The 20,341-nt window shown below is 50.6% G+C and overlaps 1 protein-coding gene across 1 annotated transcript; it reads left to right on the plus strand.

The window, feature by feature from the left end:
• The first annotated feature begins 717 nt into the window (after positions 1 to 717).
• On the plus strand, positions 718 to 4,264 carry LOC123188596 (glutamyl-tRNA reductase 2). Its single transcript, XM_044600758.1, has 3 exons — positions 718 to 1,192; positions 2,463 to 2,704; positions 2,818 to 4,264. Exons 1-3 carry the CDS (start codon positions 982 to 984, stop codon positions 3,949 to 3,951), a joined length of 1,587 nt encoding a protein of 528 aa, XP_044456693.1. The 5' UTR covers positions 718 to 981; the 3' UTR covers positions 3,952 to 4,264.
• The last annotated feature ends 16,077 nt before the right edge of the window (positions 4,265 to 20,341 follow it).

Below are 20,341 nucleotides of genomic sequence, written 5' to 3' on the forward strand. Positions count from 1 at the left end.
CGACCTACTGTGGTGTTGGGGAGTACTAAGCGGCGTCCTGCGGCCGCACCGTCACCCCTCTCACCTCCGTCGGCCGGGGACGAGGTGGATTCGGCCGATACCACGAGCACACACTTGGGCTCGATGACATTGCGATGTCGATGCCATGTACTCAAACGTGAGAAGCCGAGGCGGTGAACTGAGATCGAGGAGGTTGAGGAGAGTGAGTAACCAAGAGGAAGAGTAGGGCGGAGAAGTGCAAGATGGAGGAGGACAAGGCTTTTGTGCGGAGCTTGGGCCAACATCTTTCTTGTTGTCACAGATGGAGGAGTTCAAATTGTCTATGTGCTGTGTTGAAATGTGATCAACGAGACGAGGGACCCGACAAGACGAGGCGCCGAATATGTCGCACAGGATGGTGACCGCCGGGGCCGGGGCCGGGGACGGCGGACGGAGTGTGGCCAGCACGTCGACACGCTGGGCCATCGCCCCGCAGATGCGGGCGTGAGACGGCCATGCGAACCCGTGTGCGTGCCCACCACCCGCCAGGAATCCGCCGTGTCCCCACTGACGAGAGAACGGACCCCCTCCGTCGCCAGCGATCCGCCGCGGCGTCGATAAGGGGAGCGGATAGCGCGCGGGCGCCGCAGCCAATCAGCGGCCGGAGGCCAGCACGCGCCCCTCATCCCCTCCCCTCCCCTCCCGGATTCTCTTCCACGGCTTAACCCAACCCCCACCCCCACACCCAACCCAACACGCGCGCGCATTACAAAATTCGTCTTCTTCCTCGCAGACGCTCGCGGCGGCTCATCCTCCCTCCGAGAACGCGCGCACCGGCCGGTGGCGGAGAGAGGGGGAGGGTGAGAGGAGCGGCCGTGTAAGGACCTCTCCGCGCGCTCTCCGGTTTTATCTGTCTATCTGTATCATCAATCTGCCTACGGTTCGTGGGCCGGGCTGGGAAGGGAGGAAGGCCGCCGCTGCATTTTCTTGGTGGTCTGATTGATGATGGCGGGAGCGACGTCAGCCACGGCCGCATTCGCCGCCGCCGCTGCCGCCAGCGCCAAGGCGCACGCCGCGTGCCCCTGGGCCGTCGCCGCCGGCGGCCGGAGGCGGTCCGGCGTCGTCGTGCGCTGCGACGCCGGCGGGGATGCCCAGGCGGCGTCCAAGGCGGCCAGCATCACCGCGCTCGAGCAGTTCAAGATCTCCGCAGACCGTGAGTCCCCCTTCCCCCTCCTCCAATTTGACGCCCTTGATACGATGTAAGATTGTGCAGGTTTAGTTTTAGTTTGGTGGTGCGCGCATTAGGGGAACTGCATTGTTCTCCCCCAGTTTTGCTTTGATATTTGTGAGCACATGCAGTATTCTTGATCTATCATTACTAGTAATTACTTGTGTTCAGGTTTACAGAACCAAAGACAATTGGACCTAGAGATTGTGTGATATCTCGAGGAAAACCTCGATTAGTTTTCTTTTTCTGCACCGAGTGTCGAAAGGTTCGCGAGTTCTAGTGGTAACTCATCTAGGAGGCACGCACTTCACAGATTGATTGGCAGACCATTAGCACCACAGTATGGTTGGTATAGGAGCTTAACAAAAAATGTGTTAAATTAGTGTTTGTTGCAGCCTAAATAAAGGAGCCTGCCTACCTGACTAAAATTGCCAATTACTAATAAGATCACACAACATAACAAGTTAAGAATGGACAGTGGCTGTTGCATGCTTCAGGTATCAGATATTGACCAATTACAGGAAAAAAGTGGGTTCAGCTTCTCTTTGTTGTTTTGTTCTGTAACCTGAGTCTCCTGCCCGCTTAAACTTCAAGATTCGAGATATGCAGTTACTTGATTCAGAATGCATATGTGTGCGACTCCACCAGTGTAAGCACACAATATACCCCTTATATAATTACAACATATCAAGAAATCATTATGTGGTGAAAGTAGCTGTTAAAGGAGCGGAACCACCGACGCATCTTTAATCAAGATCTGGCGACCCTTGCTCATGAGGACTTTGCCCCGTGTTGCTTGGCTTTGCTTGTACACTAGTCCGATCGCCCGTAGAAAGTTGCTTGTTTGTTTTGGCTTAGGAGGAGGATGTTTAAGCACTACTTTTTCTTCCTACTCAAGTGATTTCACTTTTCTGCTTATTTTTGCTTGCTGTGGCATAAACTTCCATGCGGCGATTTGTGCTAACGAACTTCCTCTCCTCGTTTGATGAATGAGCAGAGCTCTTGCATCTGTGCTTGAAAAGGGAAATTTGTTATGGTGCTTTGTGCTAACAAACTTCTTTCGTCTTTCCCTTCTTTGTGCTTGCTTGCTGTGGCAAGCTGTGTAACAAACTTCTTTTCCTACTTTAATGAATGGGCAGAGCTCTGGCATCCTTGCTAAAAAAATGTTATGGTGATTTGCAGTCATCCGTTCTTCCATTTTAAAAAAGAATGTCTATTTGCAGTATGTGACAATGTCTTTTATTTTCACTATCAGGGTACATGAAGGAAAAGAGTAGCATCGCTGTGATAGGCCTCAGTGTGCACACAGCACCAGTGGACATGCGTGAAAAGCTTGCTGTTGCAGAGGAACTATGGCCCCGGGCTATTGCAGAACTCACCAGTCTGAATCATATCGAAGAGGCTGCTGTTCTTAGTACCTGCAACAGAATGGAAATATATGTGGTGGCTTTATCGTGGAACCGCGGTATTAGAGAAGTAGTAGACTGGATGTCAAAGGTGAGAGTTATTTGATCAAATGCTTGTTTGCCCTGCTTAGCTCTTTTTGGTTGCTCAAGAGCGCAGTATATTCAATGAAGCTCTAATGCTCATCATGCCGTTCTTTGTTGCAGAAAAGTGGAATCCCTGCTTCCGAGCTAAGGGAGCATCTCTTTATGTTGCGTGACAGTGATGCCACGCGCCATCTGTTTGAGGTATCCGCTGGGCTCGACTCTTTGGTTCTTGGAGAAGGACAGATCCTTGCTCAAGTTAAACAAGTTGTTAGAAACGGGCAAAACAGCGGAGGCCTCGGAAAGAACATTGATAGGATGTTCAAGGATGCAATCACGGCCGGAAAGCGTGTCCGCTGCGAGACCAACATATCAGCTGGCGCTGTGTCTGTCAGCTCGGCTGCGGTTGAATTGGCGATGATGAAGCTTCCAAAGTCCGAGTGCTTGTCAGCCAGGATGCTTTTGATCGGTGCTGGCAAGATGGGGAAATTAGTGGTCAAACATCTGATCGCCAAAGGATGCAAGAAGGTTGTTGTGGTGAACCGGTCGGTGGAGAGGGTGGATGCCATCCGCGAGGAGATGAAAGATATCGAGATTGTGTACAGGCCTCTTACGGAGATGTATGAAGCCGCTGCTGACGCCGATGTCGTCTTCACAAGCACGGCATCTGAGTCCTTACTATTCACGAAGGAGCATGCGGAGGCGCTTCCTCCTATTTCTCTTGCCATGGGCGGTGTTCGGCTTTTCGTCGACATATCCGTCCCAAGGAACGTCGGCGCCTGTCTATCCGAAGTGGAGCATGCACGGGTATACAACGTCGACGACTTGAAAGAGGTGGTGGAAGCCAACAAGGAGGACCGTGTGAGGAAAGCAATGGAGGCCCAGGCAATCATCACCCAAGAACTGAAGCGGTTCGAGGCCTGGAGGGACTCGCTGGAGACGGTCCCGACCATCAAGAAGCTGCGGTCGTACGCCGACAGGATCAGGGCGTCGGAGCTCGAGAAGTGCATGCAGAAGATCGGGGAGGACAACCTGAACAAGAAGATGAGGAGGTCCATCGAGGAGCTGAGCACGGGCATCGTGAACAAGCTCCTCCACGGCCCGTTGCAGCACCTGAGGTGCGACGGCAGCGACAGCCGCACCCTGGAGGAGACGCTCGAGAACATGCACGCCCTCAACAGGATGTTCAACCTCGACACGGAGAAGGCGGTCCTCGAGCAGAAGATCAAGGCCAAGGTAGAGAAGACCCAAAGCTGAGGACTGTCCGTCTGTATATCTATCTACTTATACCACCCCACCCCCAGATAGAATGTCGCTATATTCTAATCCCAGTACAGTATTTTTTTTTTATCCTCCACTTGCTGCTGAGTTCTTCTTGTGCCGTGAATTAGCCATGGCAGCCTCCAAATGTGTTGTAGAGGGAGAGGAGCGGCGAAGCATGTTTGCTCCGAAACTGCCTGCCTGTGTACATTAGTTACTGTGGCTGCTGTGGTTAGAGCCCAATTTTCAAGCTGTACTATAATACTTACTCTATTGGACGAAATAAACAGGATGCATTCGTTTTGCGTTAGCTCCTGCATTTGAAATGTTGAGCATTAATAACATTTTCCGAACTCTGAAGGTGCTCGGTCTTTTTTTTTTTTTTTGAAAAGGGGGTTTACCCCGGCCTCTGCATCAGATCGATGCATACGGCCTCTCTTATTAATGAAATAAAGAGGTTCAGAACATAAGTCTTACAACCAAATGAAAAAAGGTAGCACGTAGCTCACACAGAGCAACGACTAAAAGACACAAACGGGAAAAGCCACAATATGAGGTAGGTAAACTAGATGCCTATCCTATTACATGATCGCCATCCAAACCGGTTGAAGATATCCCGCGCAACCGTCTCCCACCGGACAGATCCAGTAACCAAACGCTCCCTGGCCTCCGTCGGAGTGAGTAAGGACCAAGTACGGATCAGCGCCGTAGCCCGGAACAACACCTGCAAAAAATGAGTATTTGATGTCCTGTTAAAAACCAAGTCATTCCTGCAGTTCCAAATTGCCCATAATAACGCACATACTCCTACACGAATTTGTCTGGCTGTTTCGGGCTCCGTCCCGAGCAACCACGCCCCAAAAAGCGTGTTTACCGATCTCGGTGGAGTAATATTAAAGGCAATTTGCACGGTGCGCCACAACCCTTGTGCCAACGGGCAATCAAAAAATAAATGTTTGATAGACTCATCCCGATCACAGAAGCTACACCTAGTAGATCCTGTCCAGTTGCGCTTAACTAGATTGTCCTTTGTAAGAATTACCTGTTTATGCACAAACCACATAAACACTTTAATCTTCAAAGGAACCTTAACGTTCCAGACTACATTGGACGTAGGTATCACGGATGAATTAATGATATCAAGATACATAGACTTGACCGTGAACACCCCAGTTCTAGTTAGCTTCCAATACAACTGGTCGGGCTGAGGATTTAGCTGCACCTCCATCAGCCTACGGACCAAGTGAAGCCATGCTTCCCATCTCGGTCCAGCAAGCACTCTTCTAAACTGGATGTTAAGGGGAATCGTCTGCATTACTGTGGCCACAAGGGCATCCCTATGCTGAACAATACGATACAGCGCTGGATACTGAGAAGCCAGAGGCGTGTCACCCAGCCACGTATCCTCCCAGAATCGCGTATCAGCTCCATTACCAACAATACATTTCGTTCTGTTAAAGAAAGCGGATTTAGCCCTCATTAGCCCTTTCCAGAACGGCGAGTCTGTAGGTCTCATAGTGACTTGGGATAAAGTCTTTGAGTACAGATATTTACTCCGTAAAATCTGCGCCCATGTTGCCTCTGTCTCAGAAGACAGCTTAAACAGCCACTTACTCAGGAGGCACTTATTTTTAACTTCAAGATTTTCAATGCCAAGTCCTCCTTGGTCCTTTGGTCTGCAAATAATATCCCATTTGGCCAATCTATACTTCCTCTTAGATTCATCACTCTGCCAGAAGAAGCGAGACCGATAAAAGTCTAGTCTCTTCCTCACCCCAACTGGTACTTCGAAGAAAGATAGCAGAAACATAGGTAAACTCGTGAGCACCGAGTTAATGAGAATCAACCGGCCTCCATAAGACATGAGTTTTCCTTTCCAACAACTTAGTTTTTTCTCAAATCTATCCTCGATGGTCTTCCACTCAGCATTCGTTAACTTACGATGGTGTATTGGAATACCGAGATAAGAGAAAGGAAGAGACCCACTCTCACATCCGAACAATTGTGTATAAGCTTCCTGTTCGTCTTTGGCTCTACCAAAACAGAACAACTCACTTTTATGGAAATTAATCTTCAGCCCAGACAATTGTTCAAAAAGGCATAATACTAGTTTCATGTTCCTCGCCTTGGCCAAATCATGTTCCATAAAAATGATTGTATCGTCAGCGTATTGCAGGATGGATAAACCACCATCAACCAGATGAGGCACCACTCCCTCCACCTGACCAGCCTCTTTGGCCCTCCCAATCAGGATCGCTAACACATCAACCACAATATTGAACAGAATAGGTGACATAGGATCGCCCTGTCGCAGACCCTTGTGTGTTCGGAAATAGTGGCCTATGTCATCATTGACCTTAATGCCAACGCTACCTTTTTGCGTGAACGTTTCCACCTGATGCCTCCAGCGCTCATCAAAACCCTTCATTCTTAAAGCTTGCTGGAGGAACGGCCATTTGACTTTATCATAAGCCTTCTCGAAATCCACTTTGAAAATAACCCCATCTATTTTTTTCGTATGAATTTCATGAAGCGTTTCATGTAGGACCACAACCCCCTCTAGGATGTTCCTATCCGGCATGAAAGCCGTTTGCGTAGGTTGAACAACAGCGTGCGCTATCTGAGTCAGCCTTATCGTACCAACCTTGGTAAAAATTTTGAAGCTGACATTGAGCAGGCAGATCGGCCGAAATTGTTCAATTTTGACGGCATCAGTTTTCTTAGGCAACAACGTTATCGTGCCAAAATTCAGTTGGAACAGCTGCAAGTGTCCCGAGAACAAATCATGGAACATTGGCATCAGGTCCCCTTTGATAATATGCCAACACTTCTTGTAAAACTCAGCCGGGAAACCATCCGGCCCCGGCGCCTTATTACATTTCATCTTGGCAATAGCCTCGAAAACTTCCTTTTCCGAGAAAGGGGCTGTTAACAAATCGTTCTCCACTGAAGAAAGCTGAGGGATATCGCTGACCCTAGACTCATCCAGGGATACACTACTCTCCTCTGGTGGTCCAAACAACCTTTTGTAATATTCAGTAATGTATGTTTTCAGGTTGTCTTGGCCAACTATTGTACCCTCCTCTTGCTCCAGCTGGAAGATCCTCTTCTTCCTATGCTTGCCATTAGCAATCATGTGGAAGAACTGTGTGTTCGCATCCCCCTGGACAACTTTTCTCACCTTTGCCCTTAATGCCCACTTCAATTCTTCCTCCCGGAGCAATTCCTTCAGCCTCATCTCAGCCTCATGCTTAATATGAAGCTCAGTGGGTACCAGAACCGTAGTTTCTGCTTTTACATCTAAGGTTTTTATAAGTGAAAGGAGCCGTTCCTTCTCAACCTTATACATTCCCCCTAGATGTTTAGCCCACCCACGAAGGAAGCTACGGAGATTCCTAATCTTGTTCTGCCACCTCTCAATGGCACTTCTACCTCCTACCTCTTTCGCCCATTCTCTGGCAATAATATCCAAAAATCCTTCTCTTTCAAACCACGCCATCTCGAACGAGAAAACATTTTTGTTGCCCGAGTATGTAGCCCCGCCAGAATCAAGCAACAACGGCGTGTGATCAGAGATCCCACGAGTGAGCGCCTGAACAGTTACCACGGGAAACTTCTGTTCCCAAGCAACACTAGCCAGAACCCGATCCAACTTCTCGTATGTTGGATTAGGCATCGCATTAGCCCACGTGAACTTCCTACCTGAAAGCTCAATTTCTCTCAAATCTAAGCTTTCAATAATGGTATTAAACATAAATGACCATCTCCCATCGAAGTTGTCATTATTCTTTTCATCGCGTCTCCTAATTATGTTAAAATCCCCCCCAACCAGAATTGGAAGCTGCTCAGACCCACATACTCTAACAAGGTCTGCCAGGAAATCTGGTTTGAACTCGGACTGCGCTGCCCCGTACACCGCCACCAAAGCCCAGTCAAAACCATCCTGTTTGGACCGCACCCTGAACTTAACAGCAAAATCCCCCATGACCACACTTCGAACTTCAAGAGAGTCACATCTAACACCCAGTAAGATACCCCCCGACCTACCTCTAGGCGGTAGACAATGCCAGTCAAACTCAATCCCTCCCGACAAAGTATTGAGAAATTGAGGTGAGAAATTTGCTCTACCCGTTTCCGACAGGGCAATAAAGTCCAAACAATGCTCAATAGATGCCTCCGCAAGGAACCTCCTTTTAGCCAAGTCCTTAAGACCTCTGCTATTCCAAAAGATCCCTTTCATATTTCATCATGAAATTTTTTAGCCGTACGAATCCTAGCACTCCTACGGACTACAGACATCGGGTAAGTTTTGCGCTTCCACTTGCGCTTAGGGCTGGACGTGCCCTCCCGGTCCATCGTACACGTAATCGATGGATTATCTACTTGCGTCCCGATATTCTCATCGTCCTCCTCCTGCTCCTGGAGGGGCGGTGCTAGATCATCACAAAAGTTCTCAAGTACTCGAACTCCCAAGGCATCAATTTCAGAGTCATTCATAGGTTTGACCGCAGCTAATTTACGAATTACTTCTAAAGCCCTCTCGGCTTCTAGATCAAGCAAATCGTTAACAGAATTAGTAACTTCACCCTCATCTCTACCAAGTGAAATTCCTAACTGTTGTGCCTTATCCATAATTTGATCATGCGAGAAATGCAAAATAGTATTGGAGGTATTAACAGACATACCAGTAGTGACTTGGACGTCACGAAGCTTGGCCGCCCTCGCGGCACAGCGCTGCTGCATGTCGTCCACCTCCGGATGGCTCTGAAGCCGACAACTCATACGTCGACCCTCAGCTGCCTGGTCCGGGATCCCGCCAAACATAATGACCTCCTCCCGCGAGAATTTATCCGGCGAGCGACCACCTGTCACTCCCCGAACATCCACCCGGTCGCCACCAGGTGAGCGCGCCGAGTCCAGCACTGGGGAGGAGAAGGCTACCTGCCCCCTCCCCCCATCCACCCCGGACCGCCTGTCCGGAGTGCACGTCGCCATCTCGAATATGGCGCCCCCCTCGGGCACCGAGGCCGACGGGGGCGTAGAGGCCACCGGCCCCACGCCCTCCCGCCGAACCTGCGCATCCGCCAGAGGTGATCGCCCAGCCACAGGCGAGCGAGGAGAAGGCTCCCCAACCGGAGGATGAGAGGGGGCCTCCAAAGAATCCCGATCCGGACTCCCAGATGAGGTCAGACCACCCGCCTGCACCACAGCCACGTCACCACACGCTGATGTAGACGAGTCAATATCCAAGCTCTCGGGCCTACCGGAACCCTCCACCTCCGTACCCGCAAAATCCAACGGCGGTAAAGAAAACTCAATCTCCTCACCCGACTCCACCCGCTCGCTCCACAGTCTCGGAGGAGCGGAAGCTGGACCAAAGGAACCAAAACGCAGAGTGGTGGTCGGCACAGATACTCCAGGCGCCGTCCCTCCTCCTGCTGCCCTACCCGTCGGCTCCGGCCTCTTGGCCACCTCACTGACAGAATCATCGGCCATCTTTTCCTTACCCGCAGTATCATCATCACCTTCACTCATGTCATCACCAGTGGCCGCTGGAGCCTCTGCGAAGAGACTATCATCCTCAAACTGAATCTCAAGAGTGTAAACCTTCCCTCGAAAGGCCCACTTAACCATGTCGGGTACATAGTCGATGTCCAGAATACTGACCAATAGGCGAGCTATCCCATGAGCTCTAGTGAAATCCATATCAACTCGCTCGGTCTTACCAACCATAATACCGAGACTAGCCACCACCGTGGCATCCCGCAGCAACTCAGACGGAGCCCCCGAAAAGCGCAACCAGGCCTGGATAAGGGGTGTACCCTGGGGCTCAACCAGCTTCCACTCGTGGAACTCAAGAATGGCCTCAGTACCCAAGACCTTACACATCCCAAAACTCAGCAACCGCTGTATATCCTCCACAGATGGGAACTGAACCCTGAAAGTGTTGGTCTCCAGCCTGACAAGCTCCCAATGGAAGTCACCTGGTGCCAGCTCCCTGAGACGCTGAATGATCTGAGCCTCGGACACTTGCCCTCTCGTCACTTTCACTATCCCAGTTGTCGTACTGTGCTCCTCCTGAGGAACCTCCCTCTCAGTCGGTGACTCAAAAAAAGTGAGTTCAGAACAAAAAACACCATAAGTCATGAGGCTCGGTCTCTGCTCCCGCACCAGCGGACACACTCCAGATTCATGTGCAGGCTTACCACAAGAATCACAAAGAGCCGCCACACACTCAGCAATGAAATGTCCCTTATCGCCACATCTATAACAGAGCATTCTCTCTTTTTTCTTAGCAAACTTAGCAGCCCTGTCAACCTCGGATCTGTCAGAGCCATCCGCCGACATAGCCTGAGTCTCGGCGTCGACCGGAACCTCCACAGCGGCCAGTTCCGTCACAACCTCCATCGCCTGGCAACCCAAGTCAGACTCCTCAGCACTGGCATCGACGACCGTCTCAACTGTAGTTTGATGTTGTCTTGGACGGTACCGACCCCCTCGGCCTCCTCGTCCACGATAGCCGCGAAACCCGCCTCTGTTACGATTAGCTGGCCCAGTCGCCCCTTCGACAAAACCACCAGACGGCCCCAAGAAAGGCCGTTCAGCCGAACCATCACTCTGCCAGGCATATCCCCGTCCGCCACCCGTAGACGAGGATCCCCGGTGCTGTCCCTCACCAAATGCATTGTAACCATCGTCACCCCACTGTCCTCGAGGTGCCGCTCGAACATCCGCCCTAGCCTGAACCGGAGGTGGCTTAGCCTGCTGCAACACTGGCGTCGCCGCATCGCTGACCTGCCTAGCCACAAATAGCGGCGGTCTAGCTCCCACCTGCACCACAGGAGGCTGGGCATGGGCACCCAGAGGCGGCCGAGCGAGAACACCGCGGCCCGCAGCAACTCCAGTCGTCGGCGGCCTAGGAGCACCACGGCCCGCCGCCGTCACCGGCGCAGTCGGCCGGACCGCCGCGACGCCGCGGCCCGTAGGCTTGGCGACGGCAACCGCAGCACGCTGGTCGCCGGCAGCACGCCCTGCAGCATGGTCCGCTCTGGGTGGAGGCGCGCCACCACGCCCAGCCACCAGCGGCACGCCGGCGCCGCCGCCACCATTGCCCGCATGGGTGCCGCTGCCGCTGCAACCAGCGGCCGTTGCCTGCGCCAGTCCTCCGCGGCCCGCCGCTGCCGGAGGAGCCCCAGCGGCCGCGCCCGGAAGAGACCCCCGTCCCGCCATCAGACGAAGGGTAGGTATACGAGCAGCCCTCCCTCCGCCGCGATCGAGAAAACGAGGACGTCCGCCTCTGTGTCGAACCCTATGTCGAAACGATCTCGTGCATGGGGTTGTAGACTTGGGCTGCATAACAGGCTGGGCCTCATACCCATCGGTCTGTAACCCAACGTCAACATCGGCCGGTTCACTCAGAACCGGCCCACCCACCAGCTGACCGAACTCACAGCCCAGCAATCCGTTCAAACGAGCGATCCTGTGATCGCGGATCTGAGCGCATCGGTCGATCGCCGGCGCCGGCACCGTGGCCGCCGACGACCGCCGAGCCTTCTTTCTCCTTACTATCTTCCATGAATTGTGAGTGATGAAATCGGAAAGAACCGGTTTAGGAAGACACACCTTCGGAATCGGTCCCTTCCATGGCCTGACCGCCGATGCCGCATTCCTCCGATGAACTACACGTCGCACCAGCTCCTTCCTCTCGTCCGGATGAAGCCCCACCCGCGCCGGATCCTCCACCGGCACTACCGTGTCTACGGTCTTGGCCACATCATCTTCATCATATCCTGCATGAAAAAGATCGCCTATCAAATCCGAAGGTGTAGGCGAGTGCGGCGAACCTTCTGAGCCTTCGTTGTCTCCGGCGTCATCCTCGTCGTCCGCCTCCAACAGAGCCCAAAAACGGCCCCCGATGCCTGCCCGCGCAGCCGCCGCGGAGGGACACGGCGCGGCAGCGGCCTCCGCGGTCCCCCGGGGATTCGCTCTAGGAGTCACCCGGGGAGTCGCCCCAGCCATCCTTCGCTCCGGAGTCCACTGGCCTCAACTGAATTGCTGTACTCAATCCAGAAGGTGCTCGGTCTGGCTCCTTTCTTGAGTGTTATCGGGAGCGTTCAGATGTTGTCTCCCTATGAGGCCAAAGTTGCTCCATGATCAGTTGGCCGATTATCCTTTTGTTGGATCAATATATCAGATTTGCTATTTCACATCTAGATGTGAAATAGCCATCTTACATCTAATGTCTGAGCCGTTGGATCTAGCATCTGTAAGATTCGCGCAAACGCAGGCTCGCGACTCGTTTGTCTCGCGCGTGGCCCGTTCCACGTCGTTGTTAGTTGGGGCCGGGTCGTGTTTGTTTTTCTCTCTCAGATTTTTGGGCTTGGGCCTCTGTTTTGCCTGTCCTCGCCTTGCATTCTTCTGCAGAGAGCGCCCGTCGAGTTTTCCCTCTCGCAACCGCCGGTGGATGATACCACAAAGATTAATCTGGACGGTGCTTTCTCTCCGGGTAACTCCTTCAGTGGATGGGGCGTGGTGGCTCGTGATAGCTTCGGTTCTGTCCTCATTGCCCGAGCAGGACGTCAAGAGCAGGTTTTTGATGCCTTCGGCGCGGAAGTCAATGCTCTGGCGGCGGCGGTGACCACAGCGGCTGAGATGGGGATTGTCCGGGCCAACTTCGAGACGGATTCCGAGCTGCTGGCCGAGGCAATGGATGCCCATCGTGTTGATTCTTCGCCTTATGCAGCAATCATTGAAGATACAAAGTACCAGCTCAAGATGTGGTTTTCGAAATGGAGCGTTAGTGCATGTAGACGTACCATGAATTCTGTGGCTCATGAGTTAGCACAGATTGGATGTAATTGCCCACCGAACACGTGTGTCGAGTGGGATAACATTGTACCGCCCAAAGTGGCTGCTTGCGTGTCGGGCGATATGCCCGTCCGTCGTTGATCTATAAAGCTTTGCTTTCCCTAAAAAAAAAGAGCTTCTCGCACGCGACGGCGATTTTGGAGAGGGAGAAGGGAAGAGGGGGTAGAGACCCGGTGAATTAAGTTTCTCTTCTTGATTCTTGTAGTTTCTTTTCGATTTTTAGTACCATTCCCCTCTGCTTGTGTTGTATGTACCGCATGTTCTAGGGTTTGTCTCCGATCCCATCCAGATTTTCATCTGCTTGTTAATGGGGATCCTTCTGGCCTCCCCGCCCCCCCGTGAGGGAAGGGAGATTTTTATCAGTGGTCTTGGATCCACGTAGATGTGAGGGAGGGGGTTTTTATCAGTGGATTTGAACTATCAGTGGTAGTTTTGTGTGTGTTCAGTGGATTGGTAGGTGGTAGTTTATCTGGTTTTTCATTTTCTTGTCATTTTTTGCTATATTCAGTAGAAGTAGAAGTAGGTTCTCTGTGTTTGCAGTAGCTGATTAGGTTTTGATTGTACGAATTGAGGTTCAAGTTGTTTTGTTGGTTGTACGAATTGAGGGTTAACCATTTTTCTTAAGAGGATTAGGTGTGGGGAGCACTTTGCAAGGGTGCGTTGTGTTCCAGATGAGTTCCCAGAACTGTACTAGTAGGATATTTTTTCCGACCATATACTGTTGTTCTTCTTGATACCGTTGTTTGTAGATTTGTCTTTTGTTTTTGCCTGGCTCCGCGCCCATAGCTAGTAAGTAAATTTTGTGAGACTGGTGACACATTCAATTGGTAATTGTTTGCTTTTCTCGTCGTATTTTTTTAAGTAGAGGTGAACTAGTCATTTGATGGTTAACTGTTTTTTTTTGTGTGTGTGTTCTGTCGTGATAGATTGTGTTCCATTTTTCCTAACAGATCAAGTAGGACTTTTCTCACATGTGGATGTTTATCTGTCAGGGTATATGCTTGTACTTTCCAAGGTCGTATATAACCTTTATACACGTTTTCTTTTTTCATGTATAGTATATGAACATCAGTTCTCAAAAAATGGGGATCCATCATAGGGGTGGGGAGCACTTGTAATGATGTGTTTGTGCTCCAGATGAGTTATCAGAACTGTACTAGTAGGGATTTTTTTGAACCATATACTGATGTTCATCTTTGATACTGTTTGTTGTGGATTTGATTTTTTTTAACTACCAGATGATGAGTCATTTTAAAATGGATGCAGAAACTGTACATGATATGTTCTATCATGCTTATTTTATAGTTTTTCATGGATGCAGAAACTGTACAGGATCAGTATTTTTTTCTGTAGCTTTTCATGAATGATGTGAGTCATGATATGTTTTTGTTGCATGCCCATGTCTGTTTCCATCATTTATCTTTGGTGTAATTGGTATTCTTTAGGAACTCACCTTTTTTTTTTGCTTTTTCAGCTCCGAAACCAGGATGTTGTGCCCAGTTTGCTTCGTTCATTGTGGGATGAACAACGGCAGGAGCTTTGGCATGTTATTTCGGGATCTCAATGAAAGCTTTGAGGTAATGTCTGCTGCCACATTTTTTTGCTCTTTTTCATGTGCTCTGGATGTCAATGAAAAATCCACCATCGACTCGCAACTCGGATACCCGCCCTAGTTGCAAATCCACCATCGACTCGCAACTCGAGGTTTTTTTTGTTCTTTGTCTCATGACACTTGCAAATTGACCCTTGGCTTGCAACTAGCAATTTTTTCCGTCGGCGAGTTCCAAGTCTACTATCGAGTCGCAACTTGTGGACGTAGTTTTGTAATCGCCCCAGTTTGCAGGTCCACGGTTGACTTGCAACTTGATAACCGCCCCTAGTTGCAAGTCCACCATTGACTCGCAACTCGAGGGCGTTTTTTGTTTTGTTTTTTGTCTCATGCCACTTGCAAATCGACCGTCGACTCACAACTAGGTGGGTGGGGGTTTCCGTGTTCTTTTTGTAACCACGCCCTAGTTGCAAGTCTACCATCGACTTGCAACTCAGGGGTGGGGGGGGGGGCGTAGTTTGCATTCGCCCCAGTTGTAAGTCCACCATCGAGTCGCAACTCGGGACATAGTTTCTTTTTTGACTTGTAAATGTGGTTCTTTTGCCTAGTTTGCAATCGCCCTACTTGCAAGTCCACCATCGACTCACAAGTCGGTACCCGCCCTAGTTGCAAGTCCACCATCGATTCGCAACTCGGTACCCGCCCTAGTTGCAAGTCCATCATCCCCTCGCAACTCGGTACCCGCCCTAGTTTCAAGTACACCATCGACTCGCAACTGGAGGGCTTTTTTGATCTTTTTGTCCCATGTCACTTGCAAATCGACCCTTGGCTCACAACTAGCGGTTTTCTCAGTCGGCAAGTTGCAAGTCTACCATCGAGTCACAACTTGGGGATGTAGTTTTGTAATCGCCCCAGTTGCAAGTCCACCGTTGACTCGCAACTCAGTACTCGCCGCGAGTTGCAAGTCCACCATCGACTCGCAACTTGAGGGCTGTTTTTTGTTCTTTTGTCTCATGCCACTTGCAAATCGATCCTCGACTCACAACTAGAGGGGGAGTGGGAGTTTCCGTGTTCTTTTTGTAACCACCCCTAGTTGCAAGTCTACAATCGACTCGCAACTCGGGGGGAGGGGGGCGTAGTCAGGGCCGGCCCATACGCCGGGGCAACGGGGCGACCGCCCTGGGCCCCTGGGAGATAAGAGGCCCCGGTCCAGGTAGGTACAGTATACGTATTAGGTCCAAAAAAATAAGAGAGAAAAAAGAAGGCCCAAGCCCACCATGTAGCTAGTTCGCTATTCTGCTGCAGCACTCTCCATCGATCTCCTTTGCCTCAAAAAATAAATAAATCCGTCGATCTCGTCCAGTCTCCTCGCCTCCTCCCGAAAATTCTCCAATCCCAATTCCCAGTGAACAGCGCCGGCGCTCCCATGCACTTCCAAATTCGAGGTGCCACTCCTGTGCATCCATTAATGGAAACCGATGGTGTTATTCCCTTCCCAAATTATCTCTTATTGCATCCTCTACGTTCCCCATCAATAGACGTGTGAGGAATCACCACATCAGAGATGGTACGTCTCCCTCGTTCTCCTAATCAAGTAGTCTTTTCATTCGCTGTTAAACATCCCGCTTCTCTGTCTCTGATTGCTCCATCTGACATCTGCAATTCTTCTCTTCCTAGTTCCTATTCTTCTCTTGGTCTGTTCTTCAAAGCTTTATTGGATCCAGGGTTCATAAGGGGGGACGGGGAATGACTGTTGCAGCTGCAGATCTTGGAAGCTACACCGACAATTCAACATCAAGCAATATGCCCATATTCAGGTGCTTCCTATAATGACAATTTTTTTGCAATTGTTTGGTGACGTGTGTTCTAAAAACTGTTTATCAGTGAGAAAAGAAAGTGAAAAAATACAAACGATTCAAGTTGCTATCAGTTTTGACAAGGTTTTCTTACTTAGAAGAGCGAGATGATGGTCTCTTTGTGCCACATAGAAGAGCAATTTTTTGTAGAACTATACTATTTCCGTACTATTATGATGTAGTTCTCTGGACCATCAATCTATGCTATGTACTGAATTGCTTTCGAAATACAACATATTGTAAATTTTTATTTGTCCACAAGGGCCCCATTTTACCGTCTCGCCCCAGGGCCATGAATATGTATGGACCGGCCCTGGGCGTAGTTTGCATTCGCCCCAGTTGCAAGTCCACCATCGACTCGCAACTCGAGATGTAGTTCTTTTTTGACTTGTGAATGTGGTTCTTTTGCCTAGTTTGTAATCGCCCTACTTGCAAGTCCACCATCGACTCGCAACTAGGTACCCGCCCTAGTTGCCAGTCGACCATCGACTCGCAACTCGATACCTGCCCTAGTTGCACGTACACCATCGACTCGCAACTCGGTACCCGCACTAGTTGCAGGTCCCCCATCGACTTGCAACTCGAGGTTTTTTCTTTTGTCTCATGCCACATGCAAATCGACCCTTGGCTCGCAACTAGCGATTATGTCCGTCGGCCAGTTGCAACTCTACCATCGAGTCGCAACTTGGGGACGCAGTTTTGTAATTGCCACAGTTTGCAAGTCCATCGTTGACTTGCAGTTTGGTAACCGCCCCTAGTTGCAAGTCCACCATCGACTCGCAACTCGAGGTCGTTTTTTTTGTTTTTTTGTCTCATGCCACTTGCAAATCGACCCTCTACTCGCAACTAGGGGGGTGGGTGACTTTCCGTGTTCTTTTTGTAACCACCCCCAGTTGCAAGTCTACCATCAACTCGCAACTCGGGAGGGGGGGAGGGGCGTAGTTTGCATTCGCCCCAGTTGCAAGTCTACTATCGACTCGCAACTCAGGACGTATTTCTTTTTTGACTTGTATCTGTGTTTTCTTTTGCCTAGTTTGTAATCGCCATACTTGCAAGTCCACAATCGACTCGCAACTCGGTACCCGCCCTAGTTGCAAGTACACCATCCACTCGCAACTCGGTACCCGCCCTAGTTGCAAGTACACCATCCACTCACAACTCGAGGGCTCTTTTTGTTCTTTTGCCTCATACCACTTGCAAATCGACCCTCGGCTCGCAACTAGCATTTTTTTTCCTTCGGCCAGTTGCAAGTCTACCATCGAATCGCAACTTGGGGAAGTAGTTTTGTAGTCGCCCCAGTTGCATGTCCACCGTTGACTCACAACTCGGTACCCGCCCCGAGTTGCAAGTCCACCATAGACTCGCAACTCGATGGTTGTTTTTGTTCTTTTTGTCTCATGCCACTTGCAAATCGACCCTTGACTCGCAACTAGGTGGGGGTGGGGGTTTCTGTGTCCTTTTTTGTAACCACCCCCAATTGCAAGTCTACCATCGACCCGCAACTCGGAGGAGTGGGGGTACCCGTAGTTTGTATTCACCCCAGTTGCAAGTCCACCATCAACTCGCAACTCGGGATATAGTTCTCTTTTTGACTTGTAACTGTGGTTCTTTTTCCCAGTTTCTAATCGCCCCATAGTTTTATTTTCATATCACTTGCCAGTCAACCCCTCGTCTCGAAACTTTTTGGTGTTTTGTGTAGGTGTGTGATTGCCCCAGTTTGCAAGTCCACCGCCGACTCGCAATTATGCACCAATAGTTCTTCGTTTCATGTCACTTTGCAAGTCAACCCTCGTCTCGCAACTTCAGGTGTTTTTTTTGTGAAGCTATAACTACCCTAGTTGCAAGTGCACTTTTGACTCGCAATTTTGTGGCCAATTTGTGTTTGCAATTCGACCGTTCACTCGCAAGTGTGGGCCTGTAGTTTTTCTTTTCCATGTCACTTTTTGCAAGTCATCCCCCTTGACTTTTTGCAACTAGTTTTTTGTATATAGTCAGAACCATTTTTTGGTATCTTTTTTTAAGATAGACTTGCAAGTCGACGCCAACCAATAACTCGAGAGCCCCGAGTTGCTACTCATCAATGAATACAAAACTATGTTTTTATTTTTATTTTCATTTTTGTTTTTTTTTGTTTATTTTTCGTAGCTGTCCTAGTGTTTTCAGTGACCTATTTTTTTCAGATCACAGTTTTGAGTTCACAAATTTTTACAAGGCAGACCCTCAAACTGCCTTTCCTTTTTGTAGGGGTACTCAACACAGGTTCTGCAATGAAATGCCCGTTTTAAACTTTCTGTAGGGGGCTTTCTACAAAATCTCCAAAATAACAACGACTCTCCAATAATTATCTGCGCACTGTTTGAATCGGTGGAGCAGAGGAGGAGGAAGAGACGGGGGCGACAAGCTCGAAGCCCATGGCGACCGAAATCGCCGGCGACGAGCCCCCCGTTCGCACCTCTGCTCGGCGCACGAGGCACCCGCTGTGGACACGGGGGGGGGAGCGCTGCGCGGCTGTCGAGGCCTGCGGCATCCACACCGCCGACGACTCTGTGTCGCCGATAAGGCACCGTCGTTCGGCCCTGCCTGCGAGCTCTGCGCGGCTGACGGGATCATCGGTATCGGCACCGTCCCGGAGTTCTCCGCAGCTGATTCTCGGCAAGAGGCAGTGAGTAGCTCACTTTCCCCCTCTTCTCCTGCCTGATTTTTGTTGGTGCGACATGCTCAAAATTACTGCCGCACAGCTCGAATTTCCGTGCTCTGGGTGTCGGTATGTACGTTATTTTGAGCCACTGCGGCCCTGGATTTTTTGTGAGGGCAGCGACCCCGTGCCTGTGCTGCCCTATGTTTTGGGCTGGCGAGAATTTTGTATTTTCAGTGCTGTGATTCGATAGGATTTGTTGTTGCATAGGGGGTACAAGAGGTGAGGATGCACAATGAACTCACAGCAAAAAAGGCATGTCGTGCAAGTTGTTTTTCATTTTTGTTCAGTGCATGGGGGGGGGGGGGGGGGAGCGCTGCGCGGCATCCACACCGCCGACGACCTCTGTGTCGCCGATAAGGCACCGTCGTTCGGCCCTGCCTGCGAGCTCTGCGCGGCTGACGGGATCATCGGTATCGGCACCGTCCCGGAGTTCTCCGCAGCTGATTCTCGGCAAGAGGCAGTGAGTAGCTCACTTTTCCCCTCTTCTCCTGCCTGATTTTTGTTGGTGCGACATGCTCAAAATTACTGCCGCACAGCTTGAATTTTCGTGCTCTGGGTGTGCACAAGTAGGTATGTACGTTATTTTGAGCCACTGCGGCCCTGGATTTTTTGTGAGGGCAGCGACCCCGTGCCTGTGCTGCCCTATGTTTTGGGCTGGCGAGAATTTTGTATTTTCAGTGCTGTGATTCGATAGGATTTGTTGTTGCATAGGGGGTACAAGAGGTGAGGATGCACAATGAACTCACAGCAAAAAAGGCATGTCGTGCAAGTTGGCTTTCATTTTTGTTCAGTGCATGGGGGGGGGGGGCGCTGCGCGGCATCCACACCGCCGACGACCTCTGTGTCGCTGATAAGGCACCGTCGTTCGGCCCTGCCTGCGAGCTCTGCGCGGCTGACGGGATCGTCGGTATCGGCACCGTCCCGGAGTTCTCCGCAGCTGATTCTCGGCAAGAGGCAGTGAGTAGCTCACTTTTCCCCTCTTCTCCTGCCTGATTTTTGTTGGTGCGACTTGCTCAAAATTACTGCCGCACAGCTTGAATTTTCGTGCTCTGGGTGTGCACAAGTAGGTATGTACGTTATTTTGAGCCACTGCGGCCCTGGATTTTTTGTGAGGGCAGCGACCCCGTGCCTGTGCTGCCCTATGTTTTGGGCTGGCGAGAATTTCGTATTTTCAGTGCTGTGATTCGATAGGATTTGTTGTTGCATAGGGGGTACAAGAGGTGAGGATGCACAATGAACTCACAGCAAAAAAGGCATGTCGTGCAAGTTGTTTTCCATTTTTGTTCAGTGCATGGGGGGGGGGGGGGGGGAGCGCTGCGCGGCATCCACACCGCCGACGACCTCTGTGTCGCCGATAAGGCACCGTCTTCGGCCCTGCCTGCGAGCTCTGCGCGGCTGACGGGATCATCGGTATCG

Source organism: Triticum aestivum, chromosome 1A (genome assembly GCF_018294505.1).
Source record: "Triticum aestivum cultivar Chinese Spring chromosome 1A, IWGSC CS RefSeq v2.1, whole genome shotgun sequence".
In the NCBI taxonomy this organism is placed as follows: domain Eukaryota; kingdom Viridiplantae; phylum Streptophyta; class Magnoliopsida; order Poales; family Poaceae; genus Triticum; species Triticum aestivum.

Bases quoted from the DNA above. Each gene is read 5' to 3' on its own strand.
- LOC123188596 (XM_044600758.1), top strand. From the start codon at position 982: ATGATGGCGGGAGCGACGTCAGCCACGGCCGCATTCGCCGCCGCCGCT. The intron at 1,193-2,462 runs GTGAGTCCCCCT...TTTCACTATCAG, and splicing joins GTTCAAGATCTCCGCAGACC to GGTACATGAAGGAAAAGAGT. The intron at 2,705-2,817 runs GTGAGAGTTATT...TCTTTGTTGCAG, and splicing joins TAGTAGACTGGATGTCAAAG to AAAAGTGGAATCCCTGCTTC.